At 38.6% G+C, this 13925-nt stretch overlaps 2 protein-coding genes across 3 annotated transcripts in view; one reads left to right on the top strand and one right to left on the bottom strand.

Annotated features, from left to right (window-relative positions):
- Positions 1-2069: 2069 nt before the first annotated feature.
- On the bottom strand, positions 2070-2707 carry zgc:92591. The gene is made up of 2 exons (XM_020649564.3): positions 2494-2707; positions 2070-2407 (listed from the first exon to the last, which is right to left on the bottom strand). The coding sequence occupies exons 1-2, from the start codon at positions 2605-2607 to the stop codon at positions 2171-2173; spliced, it is 351 nt and encodes a 116-aa protein (XP_020505220.1). The 5' UTR covers positions 2608-2707; the 3' UTR covers positions 2070-2170.
- Positions 2708-10187: 7480 nt separating this feature from the next.
- Positions 10188-13925, top strand: part of asic1c (acid-sensing (proton-gated) ion channel 1c) — an 89846-nt gene continuing 86108 nt past the window's right edge. Inside the window, exon 1 of one of the 2 annotated variants that reach the window (XM_065954176.1) lies at positions 10188-11760. In XM_065954176.1, coding sequence (XP_065810248.1) covers positions 11206-11760 — 555 coding nt within the window. In that variant the 5' untranslated portion in view covers positions 10188-11205. The remainder of the gene's footprint in view (positions 11761-13925) is intronic. The other variant, XM_065954175.1, reaches the window with a different exon arrangement.

Here is a 13925-nt window from a genome sequence, read left to right on the forward strand (position 1 = left end):
TTTTTTCCCATGCAGAACAAGTATCCAGGAAATTTAAATTAAGAATACAATAGGCCTATTTGTGGCCTAACGAAGTGACCGTGTAGTTTCCGATGGCCATCTTTGCTTTAACAGTGGCAGTCACCAAAACAAGTTAATTTATATTTGTTAATTTGTTGTCAAAAGAAAACGTATGTGCAGTTAGTTAAGACTTTAAGGTTTCTAAAAAATCCAAGCATCGGTAAGTGAAGTCAAAAGACTTTTTTTAGTCTACACTTTGCGCGATAGCTTGTTCCTTGTTCCTGTCAACCTTTAGCTAGTTGTAGCCACTGATTTACATCAGGATTTTTACTTTTACTAGTTACTGAATACATACATACCCGAAAAGTAGCTTGAGTTGATTCTCAAAACAACTGTTCAGTCGTGTTCGTGGGTCTGTAAAGGTGAGGAGTTCACTCAGGAAATAGCATTATAAAATAAATACCAAACAAGTTCAGCTGCTAATCCACATTGTCTATCATTGATTTAGCTCTGGGTTGTTGCTTACTTGATAACCATTAACACGACAGTCCCTCAAATTATGTTTGGCACCTGTCGGAGCATGTGTCCCTTGGTCTATACAGTCTATGGTCCATACCAGGGTTGGGCAACTGGCGGCCCGGGGGCCACATGCGGCCCCCCTCAACATGGCCCTCAGGTCGATTCATTGGAAACATGACGAAAACATGACAAAATCTGCATGAAAATCTGCATGAAAACCAGAAATATGTCCATAATAATATTTGATCACTGGTATATGTTGAGTAAATTTGAGACGGACACATTGACTGTAATCATTTTTGTATCCTACAATTTGGCCCTCTGGCAGTGAGAATTGAATGAATGTGGCCCTTGCGGCGACCAAAGTTGCCCAGCCTTGGTCTATATAATCTATGGTCTATACAGTCTATGGATACAGTCTGTGGTCTATATACAGTCTATGGTCTATACAGTCTGTGGTCTATATACAGTCTATGGTCTATACAGTCTATGAATACAGTCTGTGGTCTATACAGTCTGTGGTCTATACAGTCTATGGTCTATATACAGTCTATGGTCTATATACAGTCTGTGGTCTATACAGTCTGTGGTCTATACAGTCTATGGATACAGTCTGTGGTCTATACAGTCTGTGGTCTATACAGTCTATGGTCTATATACAGTCTATGGTCTATACAGTCTATGGATACAGTCTGTGGTCTATACAGTCTGTGGTCTATACAGTCTATGGATACAGTCTGTGGTCTATACAGTCTGTGGTCTATACAGTCTATGGTGTGATCTCGGATCATTTGTTGGCGACCTCTCCGACTTACAGAAAGAAACCCTTCTCCTTTTGTACAGAAGTAGGCCAACATGTAAACATATCTGACATAAGGATAAAAAGTGGATGACAGATTTTTTTTACAAGTAGACCTAGTGTAATTATTTTTTATCTGCGGTATATTGTGATCCTTTTCTACTAGGTAGCCTACTTGAGTAAAAAATAAGAACAGACTAAAAAGTTCAATGTTGACAGTTCAGTGAGTTTCTATTTACTGTACTGTTTGTTAAATCCAATGCCAGGCCAGCTGGAGTGTTGGCTGGTGTGGGGATGTGTTCAATTGACTTTTGAGAGACTTGGAGGCTCTCCAATGGACTCCTTGTAATATCCTTTTAAATTACAAAAACACTGCAGAAGTGTTCAGACTGTCCTAAGGCATAAAGCATAATCTCACTGACGTATATTATTTAATGATGAGAAAAACGGTGTGAAAGATGAATGCAATGCTGACTTCATGTATTATAATTTGTAACACTAAACAGTTTATTCCACCAAATAACATTTCTACATTTGTTCGGTTTGTAAATATAAACATTTATATCTGTAGTGTAATAGAAATTACAGCTCATGCATCAATTTTGGGCTCATAATCTCTAAACTGTTAATCAAAGACTAAATCATCCTACTTTTATTATGTAAAATGTGCTAATACCCCATCTAGTGGTTATAATGGCGTGTTGCTTTACTTCTTGATAATAGTGGAGGAATAAATTAGATAAATCAACAATCACATTTTATATGCTTTTATTGACATCTATCGGGTCACAAAGCGACTGATCCAGTATCCTAACTCGTAGTGTAATTTTAACTCGTAGTGTGTTGCAGCCTTCATTTGGAGCTGGTGTACTTGGTGACAGCTTTTGTGCCTTCAGACACGGCGTGTTTGGCCAGCTCCCCGGGCAGCAGCAGTCTCACTGCAGTTTGCACCTCTCTGCTAGTGATGGTGGAGCGTTTATTGTACTGAGCCAGCCGGGACGCTTCTGTGGCGATTCTCTCAAACAGGTCGTTCACGAAGGAGTTCATGATGCTCATGGCTCTGCTTGAAATCCCTGTATCCGGGTGAACCTGTGAAAGCATAGGGAAATGTCTTTAAGTGGTATTTCAGACAAGCGGGGAAAAGCGAGAAAGCATTCCGCACTATTTTTACCCACCTGTTTCAAAACTTTATAGATGTACATCGCATAAGTCTCTCTTCTTTTGGCCTTTCTTTTGCCCTTTTTCTCACCTGGGTTCTTCCCCTTTCTCTTAGGTATGTCGTTAGTCATTTTTTTATACTGTCAAGTTTGTGAATTCGACAATGTTAAGCTATTTTAAATACCTTATCAAGAAGATTGTAATCCAAATTTTCTGGCTCGTGCAACGCTGTTTATGTAGTTTGCCTTAATTAGTGACAGATTAAGATCACCTGCTTTGTTTTTCTTGCTCGCGCCACATTAAGGTACCATTAATACATTGAAATTACTAAAGGGGTATAACTAACGCTAAACGGCCTACTCGACGTTATTATTTTATAAGGCAGGTTTTATATAAATATACTGTTTTTTTTTGCGGTCGTGGACTGACTTTTGTAAACGTGTATTGAGGTAATTATACCAATACAAATTATACTGTTGCACATAACAATAGCGTCCACTTGGTGGCACACTTAAACCAGTTTTTAGACTGCATGAAATTGTGTTTGTGTTGATACATTCCTGAAGTAGCTTCCACTGAAATCCATTGTAATCTTCCATATAGCTTGAAGCCTGAGAGATATTTATGACCTACGAATATGTCAAGATACCATAACATTTACAGGGAAATCCTTTTGACCAGCGTTTATTGTCACATTTAATGTTTCTGTAAACTCAATCTTGATTTTCATAAAGGCCTGTGCTTTTTTTTTTTCAGATAGATGAATGCACAGTTAGGCTATGCTTATTAAATATGTATGGTACTTTGAGCAAGGCTGGATTAAAGCATGTCCCAGTACCCCAGCCCCAGAATCCCCACTGTCATTTTGTCTGATTAAGTATGGAGCTGTCGTACAAAATGCAGATGTGTCTGGGAATTTTTCCCTGTTAATCTGTAGTCTTGAAGCATTTTTTATACTGTGGAGCTCTGTGTTAAATATCATTAAAGTATTTCATGTCTATACAAAATCCTATTTGGCACTACCTGCAAAAGCCCAGTAGTATTTACACTTCATACTCCTGCATTTGGTTTTAATTTATTTAGCATATTATGATTAACACATCTTTTCATCAGATAATAACAAAACTAAAACTCGAAATACCATACAAACAGTTCAATTACTTTGCACACATCAGTGCACAGCGTTGAATGTGCACCAAGTTTTACTTGGTGGTACTGTGGTGGCTGATTGTTATAGCGGTGCCATACTTTTTCATTAAATAATGGTGTGCTACATTTCTTTTTATCTTTTTTTGTGTGCTACTTTTTTGCATGTGTTAGGTTGTAAGGGCTGTAAACAAAGGACATCGCTGGACAAGAGATTGGACTACTTACAGCAAAGGTGCCAGAGTTTGAAAAGAACTTGAGATGTGCGGCGGAGCCAGCATCTTTAAACTATAGGTATGCTGTATCAGGTGAGCTACCAGGGTGCCCCTGTTTACATTTCTATGCTTAGCTTGAGTTTAATCCTGGAGGTTTGAGTTTTATATATTTTCTTGCTGTTGTCTTTAGGCTATAGAGTTTCATATCCAAATTGGCCGCAAGTTAACAACTGCTCTACTCATTTTGTGTAATAGCTCACCAACCTATTCCAGATTTGATTACAACATTTTTGGCATCTACTGATCATGAAACACATACTTTTTTAAACTAAAGGTAGGGACTTAAACGTTTTATTCCCCAAATAATTCTTCTGACTTCAGTAGTATTTAATGTCCTTTAAACACATATAAGTCTGATTTTCTCCAAAACTGTCAGTCAAATGACTATATAAAACCTTAAGACGAATCAAAAATGATTTTATATCGTGTCTTAAGCACATCTATAAATTGTATGTTGTTGCCTCCGTATTCCTGATGGATGTGATTCAAGGTACCTGAAGGATCAGACCACAAATTAAACCTTTCATCGCACATTCAGATTCCTCCAAAGCACTATTTCATGCTAATTTGTCACTATCATACCTAAGCTTGGATCAGTTGTATTGACTTCAATGATACCGGTGAGGTTCCAGACAATTTTGAGACACATCCATACCATAAATCATCTTTCGGGTTAGCAGTAAACATGGACAAATTTACTGCAACATGACTTATTATCAAGTAGGTAGGGCAGTTTAGGTTGTACATTGTGAGGTAAATTGACAGTAAAGCTACGGCAAACAGCTCTAAGTGTCGACACTTTGCAATAACATCATCACGGAAGCTCTTAAAATAGCTCTGGACTAATTACCGGTACTTAAAACCTTAAGCAAGTTGTGGTTATTTATTTAATTTCTCAGCACACAAGAAGTAAGGAAACATATTTCTAAAAGCCCCTGCTTAAATGTCAGGCAAGCTGCAGCGTAAACATAAAAATATATTCCAGCAACACAACAGATTTCAGTGAATATAAACAGATTCAAATAATGGCTCTAAGGTTTTTCATCAAAGGATTCAAAACTTCACTGACCTTGTGATATTCTCTCTGATTAACTAAATGACACTTACCTCTTTTTCTATCAAGTAAAGGCCACATTTGTTTTGATTAATGACACTTATGTGTTACTACTTGAATATGTAATAAGGGCTAATTCTTTTTCATAGTATATAACCATTCCTGCGTCCAGGGTCTTGGACTCTTTGGTCTCCTCTCTCGTGTTCTCCACCAGTGCTGAACAGATAGTGAGCAGTAGATAACATGTGAATAGGATCTTATCTGAGGCAGCGTTTATGCAAGGTCAGTTGCAGCTTCTGAAAAGCAGCCATTGGTTGAATGTTTTGGGAAGGCCATCTATTTCTCTGTTGTCTGGCAGATTTCTGTTGTTTGCTTGTTTCATCTGCAAAGAGAAGATGGGAAAGAGGTGTGTGTGTGTGTGTGAGAACATCCTGCTGCCTCTCTACGTTTGTCTGACAGTCACAGAAAAAGAAAATTGTTGGCTGTTATGTTTATCACAGCCTGTCTGTCATATAGACATATTGCTAAAGGCTATGTGAAGTGTTTGCTTTAGTTTCTCTGCAGTGTGCGTTACTTAATACAACAAAACAAAGCTTGATACCTGTAGTGATTACTCTGTTGATGCACAAATGCACAAACTTTGCTCCTTAGTGAATGACAAAAAGAGACAATCACAGCAGAAGGGCGGCAAGAAAATACTGATTAACCCGGTATATGCTAATAAGTAGAATAATATTTAAACACCAACTTTTTGGGCAAAATGCATGCATCAATCACAAATCAATAAACTCAGGTAGGGTTAATTACAAGTGAATGCAACCAGCACAAATGTACAACAGCAAGTGCCATCACCTTTGGTTAACTCTAACTGTGTCTATTGATTTTGAATTCTAAAGAATAGATGCTTCAGATGTGTGTTTTGCCCCCAAAAGTTGGTGTTTAAATGATCCTATTATCCTTTTTGTCTTTATGTTTTGACCTTTGGCTTATTATTGATCTTTGGATGGGATGAATGAGTCATTAAAAACCTTTTGCACAAACAATGCTTATTTAGTTTGTCTTGGCAATGAAATAAATAGATCTGTGGTGCAGATAAAAAAGGTCAGGAGTTTTTTTTTGATTGGATTGCCTACTGCTGTGAACAAAATGGTTTTTCTGTTTAAACATGAGCCACACACTTCTTTAAGGACTACAGAAGACTTGGGGTTTACATTTTTACATTTAAACTAAAACACGTCCAATTATTGACTTTTGGAGTTGCAATGCCAGCTGTTGTTCAATTTGAATAGAAAAACAGAGGTTGAGAGAGTTGTGAAGGATCACCCTTGCTTGGATTTGTAGTTTTGAGGTTGTGTTTTTTTCTTCCTCACACTGACTTGCTCTGTTCAGTGCAGAGTTGCATCTCTGCTGCTGCTTGATGTATGTCCTCTTAAATGTTGACTGCTTTACTGCAGGGTTCTCTTCCTAACAGCTGAGGTATTTTGCCAAATCTGCATAATTCGGGCGTCACAAAGAGTGACTTACTGTAATTGCTTCTTTTAGTTTTAGATCATATTAGGGTGTTCTTGCCGGTTATAGGAATTTGTGCTGAAATATAGAACTTATAACACATTACATAATACCAAACATCATTTAGATACACACAGTAAGAGCATGGTCATCCCTCAATTAAGCTAGTTACATTTCAAATCAGGTTAACTTTTAAAGCTTTTGCAACACATGCGTCAGACACACAGATGTACAACATTGACTCATGACTTAAAACTTTGAACAAGTTGCAGCTATTTCTTTTATTTCTCAAAAAAACAAGAAATAATGAAACATAATGTATTTATGTCACGACATGTTGTATGCACAAAATCCTCTGTTGTGATACAAACTAGTAGGGATGTAAAGATTAATCGTGAGGCAGTTAAAAATCAATTCAAAGGTAAACATCGTTACTCTGAATAATGAATCGCAGTAATGTCGTGAGCTTTAGCAGCTGTAGAGCAGAGGCGGTTGGTCGTAACAAGCAGGCGTTATCATGGCAGCTGTGGAGGTCAAACCATACTAACAAGCGGGTTTGCAGCCCCGCTCCCCCAAACGCGTGCAAGAGCCGAAGAGATTACGAGGTGCATTGGTGTTTTTATGAAAAAATTAAAGGAATGGTTTTCAGTCATCTCATAATTTTTCATCAGTCTCATTTTGTAAAATAAATCGTGAGAGAATCGTATTGTATTTTGAATTTAGTTAATCGTTAATCATCCCTACAAACTATAAAACATCTGACAGTTTTACATTAACATTGTTTGTTGCCCTGCATTATGGACCAACCTAAACCATGTAAATCGTAAGAAATTTGTTGTGTTTATTAAATGATCAGAAACCATGCTTTTAGTTGTTGTTCCATACATTGTCTTCTCATGACATCCGATCATTTTGGTAAGCATTTTAATATGGTTTATCCCAGATTCATTTTCTACTAATTTGACCAAATCTAGACATGAAACTCTGAACTAAAACATCTAGCATTAACATAGGGAAGAACAAATTATTTGGTTATAAGGCTAAATCAGAGTAAGTGTTGTATTTGGTTGTCTCATTTACCAAACTAGCCATTGAGCAAATACATGTAACTGTGTCTTTACAATATGAAGACGGTTTCAAAAACAAATCTGGACTATTCAACATGAACATATATGTGTCTGCTATGATGATACACGCTTGTCACTCATCTATGAGCAGAGGTGTTTTAGAGCATCACGATAGTTAAAAGTTAAACTCAAAGCCTGCACCCCAAAATACAGAGTGCATTGCTTCGTAGCTCCTCAGTAATGCTCCAGCATATTAATATTCACTGCATTATGTTGTGCATCCTACCATCCACTTGAAAGCCAATTACTGTTGAAAAGTCCCAACTCTTTCATCCTGTAATCTGCAACAACAGACATGCCTGTCAGTATGAATTAGGAGTTTAAATTTGCTAATCTTTATGCAGGACAACATAACCCAAATGTAAATAGGACACAAAAAAAATGCAACTATTTGCTGTTTTATTACTAAATTTGTACATCAATCTTCATGAATCAGTCAATCATTATTTGTATAGCGCCAATTCATAACAAATGTTATCTCGAGACGCTTTACAAAAACACAGGTAAAATAATTATGTTATTAAAGAAAAATGGGATAGGGGTAGATGGGATAAGATGCAGGAAGAAGGATGGGTGATGGAAGAAGGATACAGAAGGGAACGGGAGGGGGGTGGCCTATGGTAGCAGGCCGTCCATAGCAGCAGGCCCCCCACCAACAATCCTGAGGAACCTACAAGACATGAGAGCTCGGGAGCTCCCAGGAAAATACGTGGTTAGTAACTACGGACATGTAGTAATATGATGTGACATTCATTTTGAAATTCAACTTAATGGTAAAATTAGGACAAAAATCACAAACTGGAATACTGACTATTTTGTCTAGTTCTGAAAACAGTCGTATTTTTCATAAAATATTCCCAAATAATGGTTTTATATCACAGCCAGTCATTTTGAACCCTATTCATGGAGTGTAATCTCTGCAATCATAGGATTTCACTTCATTATTCCCGGTTTTTCTATCATAAAGTGTGAGGTTAGCTCTGACAGGACTCTATCATTGAGATATTAGTTAAGGTTAATAGTGAAGCCATTATATAACCGCCATCGCCCACAAACTGGTTGAGAACTGAGAGATTATATGTCAGACTAATCTGTTGCTGTTGGCTTGTAAACTGTGTTTTAGCACATGCTTTTTGGTCACACACCTCTTCAGCATGCATTTTCTGGTATTCCATGCTCACTTATTTCTGTGTGTTTTAATACTTCTAGATGCGTATTATCTATATATTACTAAAAATATTCAGCCAAAGTAGGTTACTTTCTGTACTTCAAAGGTGACTCCTCAGAGAAAGATTTGTAGTTTGTCAGCAGTTGTCAGCAGCATTGACTTACTTGGCACTGTTTGTGAATGAAGACATTAAAACTCAGTGAAGGTCTCATATGTTAAGTGGGCACAGCATCATCCATCACTCTTAAATGTTTTTTAGCACATTAATCATTATCAGTCCTGACTGTGAATGCGAAAGAGAGCAACTGAATTTAATATATTTCTAGATATCGGAGTGGATAAGCTAGCTCTGAGTCAAACGCCTTAACCAAGTCAACGGCATTGCAAGGAAAAATATTTGATATCCTAGAGATGTCATGATGTACAAGTTATTAAAAGTTGCTCACTCCTTTTTTTTTAAATGTAATCTTCTACTCATTTCATGTGTTGAAGTTTTTAAACTGCAGTACCCCAGACGTTGTTCTGATAGAGCTGTTCTCAGTCTTTGCATTCCCTGTGATAGGTGGATACAAAACGACAAGAGTCTATCAGTTCAGCCGTCATGTTGCATTTCCGTTATGTGAGCCGTTCTTAAATTGCATTTCGTCTGTGACAATGTACTGTTGACATTGCGTTTCTCTGGAGTGTACCAATGAAACGGTGCATGTGGTTTTATCTGGATTGCATACCTCCATAGCTTTGCGTCAAATGGTTGCTATGGTCTCTGTGCTTGGTTACTAGGGCAGGGTATTGATTTAATCCTCAAGGGCTACGGCCATATCCTTGGCAGTTACTTATTGTTATGTTAATAAGACATCCCCGGTTGGCCAATAAGTGGAAATCTTGTTTGAACCCAGGAGAAATGAAAAGGTTTGTTGAATATGGTGTGGTTACATTTTAACCCCAATAAAATCAGCCATTCTATTACTGGTCAAGGCTGAAACTGGAAAGGATATCTTTTATTGTTACTTTCACAAGAGAATAAAAAAGACTTCAATAATGATTCATTGTGATTAGTCATTTTATGTAACGATGACATTTTACCTGGTGCTTTTGAGGCATTTTATTTATTCATTATATGTTTGCATTGTTATGAAAAGGTAAAACATTTAGACATTACTAGAAACTTCTTTACATTTATGAGTGCAATAAACATGCAACCTGTGGAATTCCCTTATGCAATTCAACATGCTTTCGGCGGAGGCTGTTTGAGCAGATTAGAGAATAATAATAACACATTGAAGGTGGTGTCCAGATTGAAAGACTTCCCCTGTGAGCACAGACACACAGGCAAAGCAGCCATTCAGCAGTGGGATGGATCCTGACTACTAAAGAGGGAGAGAGAGAGAGAGAGAGAGAGAGAGAGAGAGAGACTGAGAGAGACTGAGAGAGGGAGAGAGAGAGAGAGAACGAGCAAGAAATGGGGGAGTGGTGGGAGAGAGAGAGGAAGCGAAAGAGAGTGAAAGGCTCCACACGGCAGAATATAAATCTGTATGTTAACCGGACTTAAAGCTGGAGGTCTCCAAGCGGCTTTAGTGGTTGTGCTGGTGGGGGTGACCATATAGCATCAAGAGGTGGTCTTCCCTATTAACTGAGGATCTGTGCACGAAAGGAAGTGGGACCCGTGGAAGCTGTGAACGCCCGTTGTCAAGCACAGTGGTGGGCTGGTCGGAGGTCCCTGACCCCCCTCATTTTTATTTCTAGAAGAAAAAAGAAGAGCCAAAGAAACACGAGAGAAAAACGAAGGTGGCAGCGAGGGACCAGTGAGCCATTTATCTCTTTATTATCTCCATTCACAAAACCATTGCATCCCATTATCACAGCAATGTAGAGGCATTCTCTACGATTAGAGGAGGAAGGGTCCCATTGACTGCTGAGGCTTAGCACTTCTCTCCAAAACGCTAGCCCTTTTCATTACAGCCCCCCCCCCTCTCCTCCCGGCTTTCATCTCTATCCTTACGTCTGCTATTTTCTCTGTTCCTCTCTCTTTTCTTATCCCTCGTATCCTTGTCCCTTTTCACACCACTCAGGAATCAGGGGGCATTGCGTTTTGGTAGAAGTGGGTGTTTCTGGAGCTGTCATTGTGTTTGGTGCCGCTACAAAGGACAGCTGAGCAGGGAGTGAGAGGGACAGCTTTTTGGAGATAATAAAACAGCAGTGTGAAAAGAAAGGGGGGATCTGACACTAAAGAAGCAGCTGACGACCACGGGAAGGTGCATTGCAATGAAAAGAAAACTGTTACAGAGACTGACAACCATTTTAAGGTAGCTTTTATTGAGAACATTACCACTTCTGAGGGGAATAAAGAAGCTGTGTGCCAAACCAGCAGGTTGGATTCTTCAATTGCTGTTGCTAAGCAAAGTCTTTAACTTGAAGTTCTTGGAGAGACAGTGTTGAGCATCACTACAGCCATGAAAGGAAGCTCAGAGGAAAGCATTGAAAGCATCAGGCCCTCCAACCTGCAAGCTTTTGCTAACATTTCCACCCTACATGGCATGAGTCACATATTCGCCTATGGACACATGACATTCCGTCGGTTTCTTTGGACTCTTTCCTTCCTGGGTTCACTAAGCTTATTGATGCTGGTCTGCATGGATCGAGTATCATATTACCTGGAGTATCCTCACGTCACCAAGCTGGACGAGGTGGCGGCGACTAACCTCACTTTCCCATCCGTTACCTTCTGTAACCTCAATGAGTTCCGCTTCTCCAAAATCACCAGAAATGACCTCTATCATGTGGGGGAGCTGCTGGCCCTCCTCAATAATAACTACCAAATAGCCAACCCGCACTTGGCTGAGCCGGAAGTGCTGGCTGCCCTAAAGGATAAGGCAAACTTCCAGAACTTCAAGCCCAAACTGTTCAACATGACTGATTTCTATAACCGCACGGGTCATGACATCAACGACATGCTTCTGCAGTGCACATTTCGAGGACAGGATTGCTACGCAGTGAACTTCTCCACAGTGAGTAAACCTTTCACACATGCTCTCTTACCTCTACATGCTGGAAGTCAGCACAGCATGTTTGCAGATCTGTCTCCTGCAAGTGATGACAGGCTATCCTGTTCACAAGAGTTTTATTTTTTTTAATTTAGCTTGTGCTTCATGCCTGGTTTTAATGCATTTGGAACGCCAATAGTGTTTATATTATTGTTTTTATTCCTAATTTACTGTCAGTGTTTGAAAAGCTGTTGTTGCAGGTGTTGCATTGGTGATTGTAGTTGATGCGTGTGCTTTTCTGAGAGCAATCACAAGGTCCTAAGGTGAAATGATGCAAAACACATTTCCCTTTTTTGACAAACATCGACTTGCTTAGTGATCTCTAAAGACTTTCAAGAAGTCTTCTTAGAAGGTGGAAATCATTTTAGTATGATGTAAGGAATGTTTTGCATGAAATGCTGTTCTAAGGTTAAAAATAAGGTTTAAGCCTGCACACACAAGAATTTGTCTTACTAAATCTGATAGATGCTTTAGAAACATTGTTCGAATCAAAGTGATAATTGCTCTGTTATGACTTTGGGGTCACTGTGCCGCCTGTTGTCATTATTTTTCTCATTTTGTTTAGTCATTTATTTTTATAGCACTGCTGCTTCAAATGGTCTATTTCAAAGTATTTATCAGTAGTGTATTTCAAATGTTTAAACAAGTGATACGTCTTTAAAGATTTTTACCAAGACCATTCAGAAAGTGGAGTTATCACCTAGAAGACATTTGCTGCTGCTTTGATTCATTCTACCCTTCACTTGTATCCAACCAAGCATATCTCTCCATTCACCGCACAGTATGAATGAAGTTCACTAAACTGGTCCTTTTTGGTTTGTTCTGTCAACAATGAATCATTGAAAGTCATTGCTGATGAAAAATGCACCCTTTTTAATGGAATGATTGAAAGGATATTTGAAATAGACATAACATGAACTTGAACTCCCAGAGTAGTTTCATGCTTTAAATACTTACAGCAGACACTTGGCAGCTGCATTAGTACGGAGATGTGGCCGGGTGGGAGAGTGTGGGATGATATCAGGCAAAGTGCAGAGGGTTTTAGTCGAACCTGGGCTACCTGCTTTGAGGATTACAGCCTCTGTTGGGCGTGATATTACCGCTAGGCCAACTGGTGCTTCAGCGTTATGTTTTTAAAATATTAGATTAATTAGTTTTACCATAAAGTCATGATCTTGAGAAATTTCATGGTAGAAAGTAATTTCATTTCTATTTAGCTGTAGCGTCATGAAATGTATGTCTCATACAATGGCTCCAAATGTATTTCCTTCCCCCACACTTTCTGCAGCAGGAATACAAGTTTTGGTTTAATTGGGCTTTTCATTACGACCAGCTCATTTTATTAGGGGGAATACAGACCCAAAAAGCAGTAGACAAAGCTTTTCTTGGCTAACTGTGGTTTGTCTGTTATTTTATTTAAACCAGAGCACTGTGTAAAGGCCAAGAAGGAAAACATAATAAAGATGCAGCCACGGATGGGCAGCACTGCAATATCAGTCCTTTCTGTTTCACTTTTCATTCTTATTTAAGATATTTTATTATTCTGGCTGTATTAGTGTCCTATTTCCCGTCTATTAAACTGCTGGTTTGGTGGAGTTACATTTATCTCTCAATTGAGTCTATCCACTCTCATAAATACAGTTTCTTATCTACATAGCATCTTTAATCATCTCTGAAAGAAATCCCTGTAGAAGAACCGTCTAAGTGACTGCCTGTAAAATCTTTAGAGTTGAGCAAGACTCTTCCCTGCTGTTGTAGGGAATAAAAAAACAATTTAAATACTGCTTTTCAAATGAATTTCTTTTTAGATTGTGTCACACATATTGTGACTTAAGGATGACTCTGTTTGCGTGTTTGCCTCCAAGCAGCACTCTAGTGTCTTGAGATTGGAATCATGCATGGGAATCTAATTGCCGTTGTATTGCTTGATTGAAAAAGCTTGCTGTTTCAAACAAGCTGGTGAAAACTGTTGATGTGTTTATTTTGTTGCAGGTCTACTTATTTTTCTTTGGTTTTTCATCAAACTGTGAACTTTGACCTGGCTGTAATTACTTGCTTTAGATCTGAACAGTGTTGTTGATACTCATCCATCATTGTAGTGCTGTTCAGACGGAGTGGTTAAAGCAGCG

Source organism: Labrus bergylta, chromosome 4 (assembly GCF_963930695.1).
Source record: "Labrus bergylta chromosome 4, fLabBer1.1, whole genome shotgun sequence".
NCBI lineage: Eukaryota > Metazoa > Chordata > Actinopteri > Labriformes > Labridae > Labrus > Labrus bergylta.

Bases quoted from the DNA above. Each gene is read 5' to 3' on its own strand.
- zgc:92591 (XM_020649564.3), bottom strand. From the start codon at position 2,607: ATGACTAACGACATACCTAAGAGAAAGGGGAAGAACCCAGGTGAGAAA. The intron at 2,408-2,493 runs GTGGGTAAAAAT...ATGCTTTCACAG, and splicing joins TCTATAAAGTTTTGAAACAG to GTTCACCCGGATACAGGGAT.